This window comes from Chaetodon trifascialis, chromosome 7 (assembly GCF_039877785.1).
Source record: "Chaetodon trifascialis isolate fChaTrf1 chromosome 7, fChaTrf1.hap1, whole genome shotgun sequence".
Lineage (NCBI taxonomy): Eukaryota > Metazoa > Chordata > Actinopteri > Chaetodontiformes > Chaetodontidae > Chaetodon > Chaetodon trifascialis.
Window position 1 is genome coordinate 19,452,061 of NC_092062.1, and position 21,982 is coordinate 19,474,042.

A 21,982-nucleotide genomic window follows, 5' to 3' on the forward strand; every position below is an offset into this window, starting at 1 on the left:
TACGCAGTGCTTTGCTGCGATGATGATGATGATGAAAATAGAATCAGAAGTTTTAAAAGGGAGTAAATGAAAAGAAAGAAAGATACCACTACAAAAATGTGTCAGTTTTGAGAGGAGATTTAAAAGATGATGCCAACTTGGCAACCCTGAGGCTCTCTGGCTGGGAGTTCCACAGCTGGGGGCCCCAGACCGAAAAGGGCCGGTCACAGTTCCTTCCTGTTATTTATAAAGACACAAATCACCAACATCGCACAGCTTCCCCTCTCTGGACCAGTGGAGATTTATTCCTTGTGGATGTTGTTCCCAGTGACTGACTGGGACTAATACTCATCGACTCATCACGCGTCTGAGCCATGTACGGCACTGAACGTGCAAAACATCCAAAGCCCGGCTCCAATCGCTCCAAATACCATTAGAGTCATACATTATAATCATGACATCTTCTAAAGATAAGGAGCTCTGCTGAAACTGGAGTGTGAGGTGTGTGATTTCAGTGTGCAGCCTCATCAAATGGGAGCCTTTTAACCACATATGGCCCAGTCCCAGGCTGTCTGCATTACAGAGACAGCTCCAGTGTCTTCTCTGTCTGAACTAGACTGGAGTACACCAATAATATGAAGTTTGAGTTACACTAGTGTGGACAACCTTACCATGCAATGACATGTCCTGGAACATGGGTTCAATATTTAACCCAGGAATGCAACACAGAAATTTAAATCAGTTTGACTCATATTTTCATGTTTTTAACAGTACATTGAAGATATAGTTAATTAGTTATGCAGTTATCATAGCTATTAATTCATTGACATGTTCTCCCCAAAAGTCCTTATGATGTTGCCTGATAGCCTTCTCAGTGGGCCTCTGTATGCCAGCTGTCAACGTGTGTGATTTTTTTATGTTTGCTGTGAAAATGTTATGTATCGTTGGAACGGCGCTTGAAGACATCAGACCACGAGAGCTCGCTCTGTCTGGTCCAGCGTCGACAAGCAGCCTGTGTGTGCCCACAGAACTGGCAACACGCACCCTGTTTCTCTCTCTCAGTTCATCTGCTGAGGGGACAACAATGAATAGAGAGGCCTGTCGCTCTGAATCCCAAGCGTATGCACTCATCAGTGTGTGTTTCTCACACTTTTGAATAGAATTACTGGCAGCTGTTTGTGAAGATGAGGCACACATAGGCACAGCTCATTTGTGCATGTGTTTATGTATATGGGAAGGCGGGATCTACATAGGTTGTGTCTGCTGATCAGTTGTACAGCTGCAACGATTAGACGATTAATCATTTCAGTCCTTTTTCAAACAAAAATGTCCAACATTCCCTGGCTCGAATTTCTTAAATCTAAGGATCTGCTGCTCTCTTGCCATTTTCATTCATGATAGTAAATGAAGGGTTTGTGGGGTTTGGACCGTTGGTTGGACAAAAGAAGTGATTTGAAGATGTCACTGAGCTCCGTGAAATAGTGATGAGCATTTTTTCCATTTTGGAAACTAAACCATTAATTAATTAATCATTAAAATAATCTGCTGATTACTCGATAATGACAATAATCGTTAGTTGCAGCCCTACTCAGTTTCATGTTTGGGTGTGTTTGAATTAAAGCATGCTCGCGCACCAACAGAGATAAATCATCCCGCTGCAACCGGAACAGCTACAGTGGTGCAACAAACAGACTGAAGGCAGATTGAAAAGTGCTTCACTGCATGTAGGGTGTGTCTGTGTGTGTGCATGTGTGTATTTGCGTGTCAGAGAGAGAGAGAGAGAGAGAGAGAGAGAGAGAGAGAGAGAGAGAGAGAGAGAGAGAGAGAGAGAGAGAAGAGAGAGAGAGAGAGAGAGAGAGAGAGAGAGAGAGAGAGAGAGAGAGAGAGAGAGAGAGAGAGAGAGAGAGAGAGAGAGACCTCACTGTGTTCATGCCTCTTTGTGTACATGCAAGTCTCCTGTCCGATCTGTGCTGGGTGAGACAAATCATCACTCCCTCATGCAGAGATGTATCTGTCAAAGACGGATGAAAGAAGCATTTTGGGACATAACAGTAAGCAATCGATGAATAAAAACAGAAAATACTGAGAGAGAAGCAGCAATGTTACCTAACTGTTCTGCACTGGACTGTGCTGTGCTGTATGTTACTGCATCTGCAGCAATAACAGGGGCAGTTTTTGCTGAGTCAGAGAGAGTTCACTCAGCAGTGATGAGTGAGCTACAAGGACTGTGCTCACTGCTGCCACCCCCTGGCAGACTGCATGCAGGGTGAGGGACAGTCGTTGCAGGAAATGTTCGCCTCCATCTCAAGCATCTTTCATCTGTCATATCTCTCCTTTAGTACTTTGTGGTGTTTCCATAACTGATTAATGGGTGTATTGTTTCCTAGCCATTGTGGTGGCTATTGGTTTAAGTTTCTGCCTCGACTTAATATTATGGTAAGCTACAGATATGGCTTTGTCAGCAGGAAACATCCACTGTTCACTAACTCTCCACAGATGTGCTCTGAGTTGCTCCTGCTGTTGCTTTTGCTCTCACTATTCCCCTTGCAGAGTATTTTTCACATTCAGCTACATGGCATAATTGCTGCCCGATGATATGTGCATGACGTAGGCACAAGGAAGTGATTTTGAAGGAGAAATGTGTAGTTCATCATGGATTTGACGATGTGATAACACTTTTCAAAAGGAATCACAATGATTCTGAATGTCATGTCCGTTTGTTATATTCACTTCTTGCAGGACGGCGTCATAGACGGATACCACATGTGCGATTGTCAGCTGATTTTTTCCATTCTTCTTTCCTCTCACCACACAGAAAAACTCTACAACTCAACTGGACGGGAGCTGAGGAGAGCCCTCTTTTCCCTCAAGCAGATTTTTCAGGTAATTAGTTCTCTTTTTTAGCTCTTTCTGGACCTCTTAGAATCAGCCAACATGCACACTCACACTTGGACGCAGCATTGTTTTCTTGAGGCAGAGCTGTGCTGCTGAGAGTCTGCCTTCGTGGCAGCTGTGGAGTGTTCAGGTCTGGTCATACTTCACACACTGGGGCTGGGCTGGGTTGGCCTGATGGGCAGTCGGCCATAGAGGGGGAGGGTGAACTGACAGTTAAATGGAAAAGAGAGCAACAGACGTTGATGCAGGCCCAGAATAGATTAGAATAGCTCACTTTTACTCTATGAGTGGCTTTGCTTGTAGAGAATATTTATGATTCTTGTTGTGTAATAAATGTCCATTTGGCCTGATTTCGGTATTACTTTTCTTCATTGCACTAGTGTAGTGTGCATGTATGAGTCTTAAATTACAGAGCCATTGACAGATGTGAGAGATGCAGGTGGTTTTGTCATCCAGGACAAAATGTGGGATGAAGTGTGGAGGCCAAAGCAACAGGAGCCCATCTAAACATGCAGCAAGCAGACTGTATTGCTCGTTGCTCCTACAGTAGCTATAACTGAATGTTGGGGAGTGATGTGCTCACGCTGTCTGGCAAATGGTACATCACTTAAAGATAAAACAGTAAAAGGTGTTGTTTAAGTTAAAGCAATAGAAAAGTTTGTTGAGCTATAAGAAATTTCCATTACTGAGTCATTACCGAGTTAAAATTAGGAAGTCATTTGTGCACTCTGTTCATAAGATGCCAATTTTCAGGGGTTGATTTATTTCGTTATCACATAAAAACTCTTTTAAGTGATTGGAAGGTGCCGTGTGAACTATTAAAAACAGGTTCCAGATCATTATCCCTCAAACTGGTACTGATTATTAAAAAAAAAAAACATCAAATCAATATAGGCTTTGGCTCTGTATGTGATGCCTCTTTCCCTTTGACTTCTTTCCAGGATGACAAGGACCTGGTGCACGAGTTTGTGGTGGCAGAAGGGCTCACTTGTTTGATAAAAGTTGGAGCTGAAGCCGACCAGAACTACCAGAATTACATCCTCAGGGGTACGTCCACAGCAGAACCCATAAACTCACAGCATACGTTTCCTCTTCTCTGCTTTCTCACACCTCAATTTACAACACGGGCTAATCGAGGATGTTATTCATCAATCCCGTAACACTTTTCTTTCCGTAAACCTATCCAGGACCACATGTGTTTACGCACACCATGTAAATTGATGATTCTGCTTGACAACCTTCTCACACTCACACACTTGCGGCGCATAAACAAACTTAAATGTGTGCCGCAGATCATGTGGAAGCCAAGTTGAGCGGCTGGTTAATTTATCTGCCCCATGTTGCTAAGGTGAAAGATCGCATGTGGTCAAGTCAGGGGTGGGCAGGGGGCAGCATGTTCAAGGATACTAGAGGGGTTCATAACACCGGCTGCAAGGTCACTACTATTTAACAGCCTGCTGTGAGGGGGCGGGTCACACATGCTTAAGTGGCCAATAAAAGTTCGGGCAGGATATTGCAGATCATAAAACAAATTTCCCCTCTTCTCTTTTTTTTATCTCTCATTTTTAGTTTACCTCGTGTGTTCATGAAAATTTGATTCACTTCTGTTAATTAACCCGAGCCAGTACGTCAGGGCTTTATTACTTAAGTGTTTTTTTAGGTACAGTGCTTAATATAAATGTAGACATAAGCTTGGATTCAACATTTGTCCTAAAAAGCTTCTTGTCAAGACTCCAGCTTCACAGTCCAGACACCCCTTCTGTTATTTCTTCATTAAGCTTTGCTAAAAGGAGTCACAGTGTACTTGACCCTCATAATTTGGGGCCACATTTCAATCAGATGTAACCCCCCCCCTCATGTTTATTTAGTTCGATGCAGCGTGTTCTGCAATGCTTCCTCTCTAATTTTCTGAGGTACTCATTGTTGACCTCTTGTGTTATTGAAAAAAAAATAAAGAGCAAAGTGTAGATGTCTGTGACAAAGTTCTGATGTTGACCCCCCCCCCCCCCCCCCCCCCCCGGGGCAAGTCATAACCATGAACATGACCCCTGCCAGCGCTACCTCTGTAGGCTCTTTAATGCTTGATTCTTCATGTGAACTTGGCCTGTTCTCTGACTCAGACAGATAAATCACATGAGGTAAATGGCCAAAACAAGGCAGAGGATGGGAACGACAGGCTTTTGGAAAGTTCAGCGTTGACCACATGTAAGAGTTGTTAGTGTCATTGTGCTGTGAATGATGAGGCCACTTCTCATATCGTTTCACTCCTCCTTATTGTGCTGTCCTTTTTTCCCTTTACCTCCCAGCGTATTCTGATAAAACATCTGTGTCAGAGCGTTTCTGTGGGACTCTCTTTATTCTTTCATGTGCTAATTTATCGCTTCATTTCTGTGGACTCAGACAGTTTCCCCTCATGTATCCCTGCATCACCATGAGAAACTAAACCGAAGTACCTCTCTCCCAAAAGCCCATTTAACCTGTTTCAACTCCTGACCTAATTTCTCCTGACCAGCTGAGGAAGTGTGTAGCAGTGCAGCACATCGCCCTCCCTTGTGAGCCATGTGTTGGAGAACACAGGTCGAGCATGTGCTGCGGCGCAGATGCACAGGTCAGAAATGTATACAGATCTGGTTGATGACTTCCAAGAGGAGCTATGTCATAAGGATTCCCAGGAGGGGAGTAAATTAGATGCCTGAAATTTTAACACGTGCAGAGAGACGGGGAGAGAGAGAGAGAACCAACAACAGCATTTGGTTTGGTATCAAACATTGATCACTTCTAATGTGGGTTTTTTTTGCTGTAATGTCTTTCAAGTTGAGGCCACCAAAAGGAAAAAAAAAGAAGAAATAGGAATGCAGCCTTGAACCCATCTGTCTGGTGTGCATTAAAAAACCTCCCGACAAAACAATCTTGCTCTCTTTCATGAATAAAAATCAATCTTATGGTCTTTTGTAGATGAAAAAGGCACACGTGCACACCAGTCTGCATGCATTTTACAAGAGGAGGTTCCCAGCCTCTGGAACATTGCCGTCATTGTAAATGGTAGTTCCTGCTGCTCTCTCGGCAATCTACACCATCTCACTTCTTTCTTTTCCCCTCACTTTTTCATTCCATCTTCCCAAAGCCCTGGAGGTGTCTGTGGCCAGTTAGTGCTCCCTCAGTGATGTGGGGATTTCTGGCTCTGCCTGGCTGGGGTCAGGCCCCTCTCTGGGCCCCTCACACCTGGCTCAGAGGGCTTCCAGACTTGCACTCAGCTCCTTGGAGGCTTGCGTTTTTTGGCCCAGGGGAAAGCATGTATGCCTTTATCACCCCATCAGAAGGGAAGGGTGTGAGGTCACTTTTTCAGAGGTGCCTATGCCATCTGGTCCTCCTGTAAACCTTACACTCTGCCCTAGTGTAGTGCTGCAAACACACAGGAGCCACAAAGGTTGTGAAGGGCTCATTAGAGATACTCATTTGAGAAGCGCTCACATGTTCTTTGTTTCAGAATTTAACTGGACACAGAGGTTGTGTTTCATTCAAGACAGAACATAGATGCTCATTTAGAATATTTCCAAAATAGTTCTTGAAACGATAAATCGCTGGTGACGTGGAAAGCTTAAGCTACTCAAAGTCTTTGACCGTCAGGCTCCAACCCAGGTGCAGAAAACAGATGCAAACTTTTCCTTGAGTCAAAATGTTTAATCACAGAGAAAATTGGCTTTTTAACCATGTCAGCAGCTCTAGGGACGTCAGCGTCAGTCTGTCAGTCATTCCTCTACATTTCCTTGGACATTTCTCTTGGACCCAAATATCTTGACAGCTATCACATGAATTGCCATGAAATTTTGGACAGACAGTCGTGATCCCCAATATAAATTCTGCTGACTTTGGCAACCCCCTGACTTTTCCTCTAGCTCCTTCGGCAGGTTCACATTTGTGGTTCAGTTAAATATCTCAACAACTATTGGATGGATTAAATTCCAGTGTCTAAACTAAGATGCCCAGCATGTTAAACATTACACCGACTAAACATCAGCATGCTGGCATTGTAACTGTATGCTGATGTTAGCAGTGTGACATTAGCACAACTAGCCATGCTAGCATGGCTATAGACTCGCGTCCAGGTAACAGACAAAATGCTTTACTTTACAGTGAATGTTACCTAGTTAATAAATCCATGATAAACACCACATTTAATTTTTTGAAACAGTGACAGGAAGGTTTTCTGAGCATTTACTGAACTTTGTTCATTATCACTAAAGCTGATTCACTATGTTTAACCTAGTTAAAAAAAATTTTTGGAGGCTTATATTTCATCTTATTTATTCCATTTCAAAGGTTATTTGTGTAGCTATCTTGTGAACTACATACAGCCTGATGAGAGATCCAATAATCACTTCTTTTAACTGAGTTATCAAGTCCACATTACATTTACAGTGCAGAGGTACTAAACGTCCAAATAGGCTATCATCAAATCAAATTGCTGAAGCACAGGTGCACACACTGCAAAATATAGCAAGGTGTTTCTGTTATTTTGTCCATCCCCTGTATGCTTTTGTTCCATGCGGTATTACAAGACTTTCTGTTTCAGTCTTTAACATGCAACAAAACATAATTGGTTGTCACAGCAAGACATCGCTGTTGACAGCACAGTAAGCAGCAGCCCTAAAACGAAAGCAGCTCGTGCAAAAGGTCAAAGACGTTTGTGCACTGAGCTCAAGCTTTTTCACTGCGGTAAGAAAAAGATCCCTACGGTGCTTATTATCATGAGCAAAACTGGGAGAGGAGGTGGAAGAACAAAAACAAGGTTTTTTCCTGGATCATCGTTCTGCTTGTAGTATTTACAGAAAGAGCACCAACAAAAGTAACAACTGTGTTTAATTCTTCACCGTAAAATGGGAGCGGCAGATCGAGGGCAGATTAAAGACAAACCAATTACAGTCGACTTGAAGCAATTATTCCCTGCTTTGAAATGTGCACAGTAGACATTCCTCCCCATAAGCTATGTTTTTAGCAACACTTTCTCTGTTTACACTTCTTAAAGGCCGTGCCATTTCTGTCTGCACACTGTTGTTTACCAAACACTTGCCATCTCGAAGTCTCGACAGGAATCGAATTGGAAGTGACGCTTAAGTTTTTGATGTGTAGGAATTTAGACTTTTAGTCTTTTTTTGCACCTTTCAAAGCCGTCTTGGAAAACACATTCCTAAACATTGCATAAATTACCGTCATACTCAGAAGGCCATATCTCATCTCATGCTATATTATATTGTATATACATAGGCTAACATGCTATAACTTATATTTGTGAATTTATTGCTACCACAGAAATGGGAGTTGTGCTGTGAACGGTCCAAAAGTATTACTGTATCAAATAAGTCATGCCCATATTTCATTTTGTGCTTTTATCTCATCCTTTCTTCCTCTCTCTTTCTATCTCTCTCTCTCTCTCTCTCTCTCTCCCGCTACCATTTTGAGATCTTCTGTTTTTAATGACACGGCAGTTATAATGCCATAAGTTAAAGCGCCTTGACTTCCTGGTTTCCAGAGGGAGATATGCAAAGGGCCTCAGTGGGAAAGGGAGATGTGCTCAAGTGTTTCATTGCCTCTTAAACTGTCTGGGACCTGGAACACTGTTCTGAATACAGCACTCAGTCCAGCCTTTAGTGTCACACACAGCAGTAACTTTAGTGGGCAGCAGTCTTTTTCACGAGGCTACAAGTGCACCTGAAACACAAGACCCTTTTGTTGAAATTGTTGTTGGTCTCTGTGGCGTTTCATCACATTTTATACAGTATGTGGCAGATCAGCACAACACAGTAGCTGCTAATTTCACTTATTCACTCCGTCTTTGTAGTCTAAGGCAGTGGTCCCCAACCTTTTTTGCGCCAAGGACTGGTTTAATGTCAGACAATATTTTCACGGACCGGCCATTGAGGTGTGGCGGATAAATACATCAAAATAAAATGATACGACCGTCTGCCCCTCTGCTCTCTTTATACATCGATGCTCTGCCCCCTAATGCTCTCTGGTCGCTATGGTAACATTTAAACATGCCTTCAAAATATGATACAGATACACCACAAAAATTAGTAAAAAAGTGCATGAAAAATCTAACTCACCTTAACGCAATTGTGTCTCAATGTCTTCTGCTATTTCCTCAATGCGCCGAGTAACGGTGCTAGCCGACAGAGGCACCTGTGCTATCTTTTTAATCGCATCCTCTCCTAGAGGTTCACGACAAATGTCTTTAGTGGCAGGCAGGATCAATTCTTCACCAACAGTGAATGGCTTCTTAGCCTTAGCAATACGGTTAGCCACCAATTCAATTCAATTCAATTCAATTTTATTTGTATAGCGCCAAATCACAACAGAAGTTGTCTCAGGACACTTTCCATATAGAGCTGGTACAGACCAAGCTCTTTTATCTACAAAGAAACCAACAATTCCCCCATGAGCAAGCACTTGGCGACAGTGGCGAGGAAAAACTTCCTTTTAACAGGCAGAAACCTCGAGCAGAACCAGACTCTGGGTGGGCGGCCATCTGCCTCGACCGACCAAACAAGCCAATACCGACCAAGTATGATGCTCTCAGTGCACTTGCATTTGTTGATGTGGTGGCCCTTAGTAATTTTTGGCCCTTAACATTTCTGTCCTTCCTGTTCCCGCTTTTTTCTTTAAAAAAATTCCGAAGGCTTGTCTTTTAATGCAGGGTGCTTGGTCTGCAAGTGGCGAAGCAGTTTTGAAGGCTTCATTGCCTCATTAGAGAGTCGATCGCGGGCTTGGTGCGTGGGAATCACCTGTCGCGATAAATCCATATTTTAAGTAGGACTCCTGGTACTGTCCGTTAAATGCAGCTTTCTTTCTCTTTGAAGTCGTAGGCTCATCCTCTGCCTCCTTGCAAAGAAACTTTCTAACAATGTCTGTTTTTTGCTCATTTTGCTAGCTTGACTGTAAAATTTCAGTGACGTTTTATTTCTCTTAATTTTTGAGTGAAGATCAGTGTTTTTGTGTAATGCCCTGACCTAAGTCCTTTAAACATTTAACAGAGCATAACTGAATTCCTTCTTTGCTGGTTGGACCGTTTCACTGAGCATTAAGTGAAAACCCAGGCATAGTTGGGTTAACAGTGGTGTTGGACGCTCTTGTTGGAAACAGTGTGTATTGTGTTGTCTGGCTGTGTTATAGGTCGTCTGTTCTAGAGGGGGGAGACCTTTACTATGGCCCATGGTCTGGATAAACATTTCCATTCTGTCTGGGCTCCATTGAGAGGCTTTGTGTAAATGTATCAGTGCATATTCTGGTTATTTTAGGTGTGATCGCTTCCTTATTGACGTGATCATGCGAGAATGATGCGTAGGAGAAGGTGAAGAAATGTCCCGTTAAATCTCAGAGGAGAAAGGAAATTCGAGCGGGGAAAACATAGGAACTGCTGACACTCATGTGGACGAGCGCTGTGTTGAAGCCAGAGGGAGATCTCCAGGAATGCCCTTGTCGTACCAATAGAAACTTGAACTCCTGGTTTGTAATGGAACCCCTTGGGAACATAATGCATGTTTTCCACCCGATCTCCTGCAACTCTCAGAGCCAGCCAATGCCCCTGCTGCCCCTTTGTGTAAAGCTTGCTAAAACTCGCTAATACACACACACACAAACAGACAACAGACACACAACAGCTCTCAAAAAGGTTTTGTCCTCTTTAGAAAGCCAGTGATATCATCATAGGCTACATAATTTAGCATCTTTACTTGTCCGAGATCAAGGAAGTGACAGGAAATGTAGGAAATGAGTGCTACATATGGTTTTCGCCTACAACCTCTCTGCTCTACTGCCACATTTCGTCTTTGCCTCCAGCAGGGCCTCTCTCTATTGAATTAAATCACCAGCTTTCAAACTGACCTCAGCATCTCAGTGCTGCACTAAAACACTACAGTCTACTGTACATGCTCCGTGGACGTGTCTTCAAGAAATACCACCACCTGTCATTTAATACCTTAACGTTTCAAGGCGCATAGCTGTTGCTGCATTTACACCAAGCTCTCACATGACTCCAGCGTCTTAGAACCCCTAAAACCTTTGGAAACAATCACGCAGACACACACATTTGCTTCCTGATCGGTCTTATTAGTCCCTGATTTGTCATGCCTCTATCGCGTAACCTTTTTCCATAAGAAATTAAAAATTAAACAGCATGTATATATGTCTTACAGCAGTTCATTCAACATGGATAATGAATATGCAGGCGTTGCTGACCTTGTTGCCGATGGTAGCAGATGTTATGCAGTTAGATTCTGCATTTTACCATGTTACTACAGCCCACATGCACAGGAGGCAGACACTGACACACTGTTGCCCATCTGCACTTTCAGGTGTGTTAGTCTGGATGGAGATTATTTCTGATGGTCCTAAAATGCTCATCTGAAGGGGCATTGTTTTCTTTTTGAAATGCTGTTTTAAAATGAAAATTTCTCGTGTGGACGTAGCCTTTAACGTCCTTTATCAAGAGGTGAACAATTAAAAGTTTCAAACCAAAAAATAGTTGACCAGACGACCTTTAACTGAATAGAAAAACATCACCCGCTGTCATGTTTTTGGTTAAACTTAGAGCCTTGTTCCTACCGGATACGTCCCGCCCTGTCCTCCCCCTGTGTCAGACCCTGCAGACCCCCACAGACCCCGTCAGATCCCCCTCACATGAGCTTCCATCTGAACCTAATTCAACCCCACCTGCGTGACCTATATTCTGCATCCCCTTTTTCTTCTCCCTTCATCTGTTGGGATTTTCAGCCTTAGCAAACCCCCTGGCAGTGGGATTACAACCCCGCACCACAGCCTGTTTTACTGTAACTGAATTCAGTATACAAGGCAATTATATTGTAAGAATGTTTGATTTGGTTCATTTCTCCGGCTCTTATTTTATCATCTCTGACCTTGCTGTCTAAGATACATAAACTATCATTTGGAAAAAAAATAAATCTCTTGCATTAATGTAGCACGCAGGCAGATAGACTGAAATCCTCAGCGTTCGAGTGGGTTTTTACGGCTGATTCCTGGGAGCTGACTGTATTTTGGGACTGAATTCAGCATATGGCTGGCCAGGACCAGAGCGAATCACACCACTACTCTCTGTAGAGCAGTAAGAATTTACCACAGCTCATCTTTCAGCTCGCTTTACAAGTGGGTGGATGTCATGCAGTAGCTTTTCTCCAAAGTCTTCCCCGCTTGGATGGGATGGGAAAAGCTCATCTGTTGGGCTTTCCCCAGTTGTTCAATGTCCTAAAATGATTTTCTAACATTTTTCTAGTACAGTAATACCTTTAATCTATCCACTTCATACTTTGTAAATACAGAGGTGGAGGAAACAGTAATGTTTAGCCTTTTTATCTTCTTCTTAGCATTGTTGTCTTCTCCGCTCAGTGTGTCCGACTCAGCACTGCGGTGGTTCATCAGGTCCGCAGTGCCTGTCGAGCTTACTCAGCCAAATACTGGAGAGGCTCCCCTGCCTTACTTCATGCTATTAGTCCATTAGGTTTGTTTGTTTGTCTTTTGGGAATTTATTTGGGCTTAGGCCCACAGTAAATTGTGTCAGATTCTGGCAGACATGTATTCAGGACTGAAAATGGAAGCGTCCCCCTGTTGTTTTACTGTATGGGGCTCAATGTAAGTCTGGCAGCCGGCTCGGTGACTGGAATTGGTCTGGCAGAGGCAGTTTGTCTGGCTCTAATGGTCTGGGTGATTAGCTGAATAACAAATGGAACGTAACCCATGAACACGTCTTATCCTGTTCATATACAGTAAGAGCAGTATAATAGTACTAAACTTGCTTTTTTTATGGTAAACCCTAATATGATAATGACAAATGTAAGTAACAAAAGGAAATCTTTCATTTTATGTTGCACTGCTTTTTTGAAATGAATTTTCTAAATTCTACAGAACAGACAGTGTTTTATGAAGCTGGCTCTGCGCTCCCCCTCATCTCGGCAGAGCTTCACTCTTTTAGCTAACTGTTTTGGTTTTACAGCCTGCTGCTTTACTGATTTGGTTCATTCTTGCAGCTCTCATGTGAAAAAGCTCCCATAACGCGCTGTAACATTACCTTCCCAGCACCAAACGGCGACATGCTGGAGTTGGTGGAGACCAAAGCGCTAAACGGAAATCATACATTGGACTTAAGTTCGTAAAATGCCCAGACACAACTCAAAATGAATGCTAATGTTGCTCTGCTGGGTCTATCAGTAAGCTAACATGTTTACCATCAACATGGACAAAAAAATCAATTTATACTTCAATATTTAGGGGGCATAATGTGGCAGAACATTTCAGTATTTTCCAGACTTTGCAGTAAAGCACATCCAGGTCACGTGAGTAAAGGGAGGCACACTTCAGCCCTGAGTGCCGCCTAAGAGCATAACAAGATAAGAGGATCTAAGTCGGACTGTATGGGATGGAGATTTGGCCCCTTTCCTAAAGTCCTGGTAAAATAAATGTTGCACGCTGACACAGTTTGGCTGACCCAGTTTTGATAAATTCCAAATTGTAAATGAAACCGAAGGCGGCAGAGTGGTGAGTGGAAGGGGAGTTTGAACGTGCAGCTGTTGATTTCTTGCGTCCTCATAGATAAGGATTTTTTTTATGTCCACATATGAGTCAACTGGCTCGTGTTGGTGCTGCCACCCAGACCTCAGAGTGCTTCTCACCTCAGCAGTGGTCAGGGAGCAGCCTTTCCTGCACATTCCTGGGGCTGTGGAAGATAATTGCTGTGGTTTATGAGAGGGAGAGGCCCAGAAGAAACACTTCCAGCCGACCTCAGTTGCTGAAGTTTTTACGTCTCTCAGAATTCTGGTCCAGACACAGGAACGGGGTCTGTCTCATCCACACGGTGGGTCTGTGGTTCCTCTCTGCAACTCAGTACAATTCAAATGTTGTATTTACACCGAAGGCAAACGTATGTTAAGTATTGAAAGAAATGGGAGTGTGAGAGCGCTGCACAGACGCCAGGCTTCTCATTGAATACTTCCAAGTTTCTTTTTAGCTAAATCTTTCCTCCTCTGCTATCCCTTCCCATAATGGCTTACATTTATATTCTAATCACTGTGTTTTGAAGGAAGCTCATTGTCTGCCAGCATCTCGTTACGTGCCATACATGCAAAGAGACTTAGCGATGTTATTGTTGTACTTTGTGTGAGGTATTGTAGAGCTGCTCATGATTACTCGAATGGAGGCCCACATTTTTGGCCCCGGATCAGTGCTTGAAGTGGAGGGTGTCTTATACAGACTCAGCACTCACATGTTCTTTTTATTAACCCTCTTCCAAAGTTATCGATGACTGACTGTTGCAGAGTTTAAAAACAGATCCCAGGTTCTGGACACACAGACTCAGCGAGTCACAAGGTACAAGACTGGGAAAGGACGCCATACTGTAATGGTTTGGTCACCCTTTTAAAGCCTGGACTGCAACTACACAGGTTGCTTTTCATTTTCCGGAGCAGTTTCATGACTAATTTAATCACAAGTGTGTGGAAATCAGTTCCATTTGAAGTTCACAAAGGTGATTGCTTTGAGAGTAATTAGATGTTTCCTTTAAACAGTTTCTGACCAGACTCTGAAGGTTGCAGTTTCCCATAATGAAAGGTAATTTTATTTTTTTTAAAGCAGTTACAGTATCGTTTTACCTAACTGCTCACAGGGTAGCTGCAGTCCATGTGGTTTCTGCTACTCAGAGTTGAATTGTACATAAGTGGCAGCTGGCATTGAATAATTCCATGAAGCAGCAGTTTTAATGAATCTGAGACAAAAGGGTAATGATTGTGTGGTTTCTGGCGTGGTTCATAAATGTTTGAATATCATATCATTTCTGTATCTTAACTGCTCGCCAAATTAAATTCACATACGATATAGACATTTATTCTGATTTTATTTTGCTTGGCTGCATGCTTAAGTAAGAAAGCCACTCCTAACCGACTGATGGTGTCTTTAAATAATCTCTTATGATAACATGTCAGAATGATCTAAAAGCCATTTTGTTTCGTGGTCAACTTTGAAGAACAATCAGCAACGTCTCATCCGTCAGCGGCCGAACCTTCGCGTTGTGTAATGACACTTTCAAAAGCCTCATTAAGGCCGCCTATCTCTTCTCACCCCTGCTTTCAATGGACATTCCTCAAAACCTCACCAGATACTGTACACAGGTGCACACAAGAGATAAAAGTCTTCGCAGTGATGATACCACGGGTCAGACATCGGCTACCAATTTGACAAGAAGAGCGTGCAGCTCATTACTCATCCAGCAAAAGTCGCAGGTGTTTGTGTCTGTCTATAAAGAATTGCTGTGAAAAGTTATTTTAGCCACTTTTTTACATGCTAGTTAGAGCTTTTTCTGCTCACAGTATCCCATTCTGGGCTCAGTAGACCAGCTGTATGTCATGTCATTACTGCTGTCACTCATCTTTCAGCGCTGGTCCCATACAAAGTGGGAGTGTTACACGAGAGGCTGACACTATGGCCTTCGCTGACTGAGGGGGTTAATCATGTTTTCATAAACACACTCTGATGTGGTCTGCTTTGATTCGCCATATTGTCCACGGCGCTGCTGACACACGACTCTGAGCTCGCTGCAGGAGAGGACTCTTAGGAATGCTCTGGCCTGACATGTTGTGAGTAATTAGCCTTGATTGATAAAAGATGAACTGCAGCAGCAGTGGGCCTGTCACCACACACACTCACACACACGCACTCATGCATCCACCCACACACTCTCATGCACCATGCACACGCAGCAGCTGCACCTGGGAATTTTGGCTTATCTACAGCATTTTCATGATTTTCATGCCCCTCCAGAGAAGAGGGGAGGAAAAATATACGACAGAAGCTGCAGCCTCTCATCAAAACATGTCAGCAGAAACCGTTTTAAGGAGCTTTAAGTCTGTTGAAGTATTTTATCTAGTTGTTGGTCAAAGATTCAACTCTGCCTGTTTTTGTTATTTCTTCCTGGATTTCTGACAGTTGAAAACAGCTGGTGTGTCAGTTTCTGCAGCCTGTGAAGAATTCTCCAGCCAGTCATACATCTCTGAATTTGATCAGTACAAGCTCACCTTTTGTCATGTTTGAAAAAGACGTGACCGGCCTTACTGACTTTTTCCAAAAATTCTCACAGGCATTACCCCCCACAGCCACAGCGTCTGCCAAGAAATAGTCAAACAGGCCTTCCAAAAATGTTCCACTTTCGATGTGTTCACATGTTTATGCTCCAGCTTTTTTCCTCTGTCAGCTAATCTATCACCTAAAGTTGCAGTGGGTTCAAGCTGAGCTCATCCTGTTGCTGTGGTCTTCTGTGTGAATGCATTAAGTCGCTGTGTGGATGGCCACTGAGATGCTGGTGAAAAGAGAAAAAAAGACTCCATATTTAAAAGGAGCTTTTGTCTGTTCCACTGGTGTCCAGCGGTGTTTGTCTCCCCTCCCCCGTCTCCTTCTTTAACAGAAGCCCTTCACTTTTACTGCCCCCCATCAAGATCCCTTGGCTCTTATTATGTTCTTATTTATGTATCCTGTTACAGATGGAAGTCGTGTCAGCATCCACTGAGGCACACTGCTGAAATGTTTTCCCTCCAGACTCTTCTTGTGCACCAAACTGTTGTGATTTGTGAAAGGTTTATCTCCACAGCAGCTCCAGTTTGTATGTAGATTTAATCATGGTGGGCAGAGGAATGTCATTAACCCTTTTCACTAACAATACACATTAGTGTGTATCAGTGTGAGTGCTTGTTTATACATGCATACAGTATGTGACCACCACTTCAAATCTATGTTTTTGGTCATATAACATGCGACAAGGTCCGGCTTTCAGACATACAGGGTGAGTCAGGGTACTCTCAGAGTTTTACCTACTGTCCTAACAAACTTATTTTGCTATTTACAATTAGCACAAAGCAAAGCTCAAGATGCATATTTAGGGTTTCTCTAGGACTCAAAGGAGCCAAACAGGTAGGTGATGTTTCGCCTGCTTTGCATATAAAAGGTTCCACTGAGAGTCATGATCAGTCTTCTGAACAGACACCAAACACTGAGGAGCGAGTAAGGACTGCGAGACAAATGTGATGTTCAGGTTTTAGTGAAAAGAGGAAAAAAAAAAAAAAAAAGTGAAATGGCAGATGATTAACCAGACCCCATCTCTCTCTTTCAGCTCTCGGACAGATAATGCTGTACGTGGATGGGATGAACGGCCTCATATCTCACAATGAAACAGTCCAGTGGCTTTACACCCTGGTCGGATCCAAGGTAAAGAATATGAATGTTCATTTTCAGCACAGCCAGCACAGTAGGTGCACTGTAAAAATCAACTCAGTAACCCCATCTGTGCTCTGACAAAGGCTGAAATGGTCTGCTGAAAGCCCTGTCACTACAGCCACCTCAGCCCTCTAGTGGCCAGATTCCCACATGCGCAGCATATTTGCAGCAGATGATCCTCTCTTACCCCACTGTTTTCTGTTCTCACTAATTACTTTTCTTCCTTCCTGTGTGAATATTGAAATAATATTTGGCATCCGCCTTGTTTTTTTTTAATCAAAACCCTGTCTTCCCAATCATTTTATGTGGCACATTTCCATCACCAATAGTCAGTTTGACGATGATCACCGGGGCGTTGCTTGTCCAGTCGTAGTGCTGATGTGGCAGCTGTTCAGAAGCGTTAAATTAACTCTGATGGTTTAATCATCACTGACATGATGTGGATTTTTACTCTCAAGCAAATCAACTGTGACAGCTTTGCTGTTAATAGTTTTCTCTCCTAAATTTCAAATACTAGCTTCAGCATTTTTAGACTCTTTTTTATAACCCAGTTCTTGTTTTATTGTCATTGTCGTCATTTTTACTTTCTTGCTATTTCCACTCTGTTTGAGTACAGAACAACATGTTCCCATTTGCCTCAACTTCACACGAGGTTCTTATCAAACCTCTCAAGATGGTTCAGACAGGAAAAGCTTTAATAAAACAATAGGATGCCATTTGTGAGTTGGAAGTTCAGCGGCTGCCACGCACAGCTCTCTGTGCCATGTTGATCCTTGTGTTCCAACAAGAACATAGTTGACAATTGAAATTCAATGGATTGTCTGTTATGTGCTTGGACTTAGGTGGTCTGTGTTAACTTTATTGTTCTCCTTGTCTAGTTCCGTTTGGTGGTGAAGACAGCCCTGAAGCTGCTGTTGGTGTTTGTTGAGTACACCGAGTCGAACGCCGCCCTGCTCATAAAGGCTGTGAATGTGGTGGATGCCAAAAGAGGTAAGAGCACAAGCTAAACAGCCAGCAGTTTAGTGGGGCGTTCAAGTCAATATCAAAATACCCTTTTTGGGTAGATTTTTCCTTCAATACGGTAATCAAACTATCCATGCTGGCTGCAGTGCTGCTCAGCTGACCGTACAGATCACAGTCTCCTGTTACGCAGGAGTCAGATCAGTCGTCCTGAGCAGCGCCCTGCATGGAACGAGGCTTGTTGAGAAAAGCTGTAACTCCCGTCTGCTATGGGATTCAGTTACCTGATGCTCTAAAAGGCCTCACATTGTACTGCGACGTACAACAGGGGATTGAGCAGCAGCGTGCAGGGGTCGGGTATCCCTCTGTCTCAGCTCCATCTTATCCCGACACTTCTGCTGTTGCGTAAGGAGACTAAACATGATCCCCAGTGTCCTGACGAGGAGGAGATGGACTTGACCCTTGTGTGTGAGAGACACAAGGCTGCTTGGCTCTGGCTGCTCTGTTTTTCCACTGCTGCTTTACTAGAGGAAGACTGCTATGACTGCATTTCTCTTGCTGGAGCCATGAGATGACAAAACAATTTGTGTTTTGATTCTTGCACACTGGTGGAGCTGCGAGGTTTCAGTCGTTTTATTTTATGCCTTCGCATGAGCAGGTGGATTCAGACTTCATTATTATCCGTTGTCCATGTGAAAATACGGGTAGCTCTGTCTCGCTGTGTGTTTGTCTCGTGATATGCAATGTGTCGCACGCAGGCACAAAGCTGTGGTCAAACATCATGGAGATCCTGGATGAGAAGGATGGAGTGGATACAGAGCTGCTGGTGTATGCAATGACACTCATCAATAAGGTCAGTGAATGAATACCACCTCGGGCTAGTGACTAGCTAATTATTTACCCTTTAACATGGTCTGCTCCTTGAGTCTGTCAGTCTCTGTCTGTCAAACCCCTCTTACACATTGTATTAAAATGCAATCCACATCTGGGTTTCTCATCTGGACCAGGAGAAAAGTCTTTTGACTTGAGGTGTAAATGTTCTCAGCGAAGCAGCATTGTTTCCAAAACTGTAATCAGCTCAGTTGAATCAGGTGCAAACTCAGTCTGCGTGTTGATTGTATTTGTGAGTTTTATTGCAGTGTCACCCAGATGAAGTCTTTCTAAAGGACTCCAGTACAGTGTGACCCATTAACACCCGTTGCTCCACCTTATAAGTGAAGGAGCTGCTGTAGTAGTTTGAAACAGCAGCGACAGAAGAGTGCTGGAATAAAAGGAATGTGGATTGCATGTATAACTTTATACTGTAATGAACCTGCCCTGTTTTTCATAGAGCACAGAAAGAAATGGCTCTAATTACACTGGAGTCAAAATACAGACGATTTAAGTGTCTTAAATAGTGGTGACTGATTTATTTAGATGCCATATCTGGTTACAGATTCAATACAAGGTTTAAACAAAATGGCTCCAGTCGTTTTATTCCCTCTCTGTCTCTCTTGATTATACCAGTGTGTTTTTGCTCTCTCACAGGTTAATATATAAAATATTGCTGTTATATATGCTGTTTTTAATCAATGTGTTTGTGTTTCAGACTCTGGCAGGCCTCCCAGACCAGGACTCGTACTACGACATGGTGGACTGTCTGGAGGAGCAGAGCATTGAAGCCATGGCCCAGAGACACCTGAGCAGGAAAGGCACTGACCTCGACCTCGTAGAGCAGTTCAACATCTATGAGGTCAGGAATGCGTGTCTCATCATAGGTTGTAGGTCACATGGCCTCTCATATCCCAGAAAGTATTTACCAAGGTTGCTGTTTATGAACAACAATCGTACAGTTTATTTACTCAGTTCTTCTGTGATGCCTGTGATGATCCAGATGACTCTCCGTCATGAGGACGGAGACGATGAAACCCAGTTGCCTCCCAGCGGCCGCAAGGACCGCCGTCGGGCCAGTGTCGGCGGCACCAACGAGAGGCGTGGCCTGGAGAGAAGGCGCAGCCGGAGACATTCGCTCCAGAATAGCAGAGGCCACGCTTCTGCCCCAGCATCACCCAGCAGCCCTCACACTAATGCAAGCAGCTTCCTGCCCTACGGCGGCCAGCGCATCGAAGACATCAGCGAAAGGTGAGGCGGCGGGAGGTCGCAGAGAAACGGAAAAGTGGAAGATATTCAAGAGAAGAAAAGAAACTTCATCCTCGCTCCCATTTTAGCTTGAACTTGGTCTGATCCTGGCTGTAAAAGGTTCAGCCAGGAGGGTTTGTTTTGATCTCGTATATTTTAAACCCTGAGAGATATGCGCAACTAAAAAGGAATCACAAATTATTCCTGGGCCCGTGGAGTATTACTCTGTTTCACAGGAAACTGCTTGACTGCAAGTGTTGTATTGTATTTCAGTCTTGGAGAGACTTGGCGATTCTGTCTCAAGCTAAAGCAGAATTTAATTATACAGTAATTTAAAGAAAGGCAAAGAGGAGACTGCTGCTGGAAAGTGACATTGAAATTCATTTTCCCACTGTCAGAGACTTTCTCCTGCCACTGATGGAAATAGGAAGCTTCTGTAAACACATGATACGAGCTATCTGCTCGGTCTCATGCTTCCTCCAGTGAGAGTCCATTAGATTTCACTTCTGTTTTTTAAAGGCAGCAAACCTTTGTGACTGCACAAACTCAAACCACAACTGGTGATTCGGAAGAAGAAGCATATTGCAATCTTGTTAAATTGCACAGCAGCTTGGACTGTGCCCCATAAAACCACCAGAAAAACTTTTTTTATATGTCATATGTCAGAAGACAAAAACTGGAATTAAATTTTAAACAGGGAATTATTTGATGCCTTGCCTTTTGTCTTTTAGGTCACCACTGATTACTGTCTTTCCTGATTCCAACGTAACACAACGTAACGTAAAGCGGCATATGCACCCATATTCCTGGTAGCACTCAGGCTTATAGGTGTACTTAAATTCAGTCCAGCAGGTCATAGGATACCAGACTAGCTTCTCGCAGCTCACTGCAGGAAATCCAAGCCGCCTTTGAAGTTCACCGGTTTCCATATTGTTAATGAAATCCAGACGACCAGGAGAGATCCAAATAGCCAACCGGCCACTGACTCATGTGGCGATGTAGTCCAGACCATCAGCTCCTAACGCCTCTAACACTTGTTATTGAAATTAATATTTTCCTCCTTAATTATAATCACTGGGAGATGTTTTCTATTTATTTTGTGTTAATGTTACCATAGACATTGCACTTGAATGTAGTTGTATCTGTTGGCTGTACATACCCATTTCTAACATTTTCTGATGAACCCTCTCGTACATCTTTCAACGGCTGTCTCTGCTCAGCACTAATATTTCCTTTAATGCTTTCCTGCTTTCGAGCCTGTTGTTAGTGTTTGTCATTTCTGTGTGTTGTCTCTCCGACGGCGTCCTCTGCCATGTGTTTTCATGTTGTCTGTGTCCAACTTCTCTTCCCTCTCGCCTGCCTACATCCTCCCTTTCCTCCTTCCAACCCTCGACCCCTCCTCTCGCCACAGAGAAGAGGAAGAGGAAGAAGAGGAAGAGGAGGAGGAAGGAGAGGGGGAGGAGGAGGAGGAGGAGGAGGACGAGGAAGAGGCAGATGATGAAAGTCACCCAGTCACTGAGTCCTCTAGACAGGGCGCTCACAGGTATTTTGGGCCAACTGTGCTTTCCCACGCAGTTTTCCCATTTACCCATGCAGTATCTCCCTACTTTTTCCTCCGCTTGAAAGTATGATTATTTTCCTTATTCCCTTTGGACTCTCTTGTATTTTGTCATCCTAGTGTGGCTCCAGCTGTAGGAGACACTCCTAACATGTGTCTCAACTTTAAGTGTATGGCCAACATCCTCCCTAAAGCCAGTGACCCTGA

At 43.5% G+C, this 21,982-nt stretch overlaps 1 protein-coding gene across 3 annotated transcripts in view; it reads left to right on the forward strand.

Moving 5' to 3' along the window:
- Positions 1–21,982, forward strand: part of LOC139333347 (FH1/FH2 domain-containing protein 3-like) — an 85,329-nt gene that overhangs the window by 47,586 nt on the left and 15,761 nt on the right. For 2 of the 3 annotated variants that reach the window (XM_070965663.1, XM_070965662.1), the window contains exons 4-10: positions 2,795–2,862; positions 3,816–3,921; positions 17,036–17,130; positions 18,018–18,129; positions 18,858–18,952; positions 19,688–19,831; positions 19,973–20,220. In XM_070965663.1, coding sequence (XP_070821764.1) covers positions 2,795–2,862; positions 3,816–3,921; positions 17,036–17,130; positions 18,018–18,129; positions 18,858–18,952; positions 19,688–19,831; positions 19,973–20,220 — 868 coding nt within the window. Of the gene's footprint in view, positions 1–2,794; positions 2,863–3,815; positions 3,922–17,035; positions 17,131–18,017; positions 18,130–18,857; positions 18,953–19,687; positions 19,832–19,972; positions 20,221–21,628; positions 21,761–21,982 lie in introns of all 3 variants that reach the window. The other variant, XM_070965660.1, reaches the window with a different exon arrangement.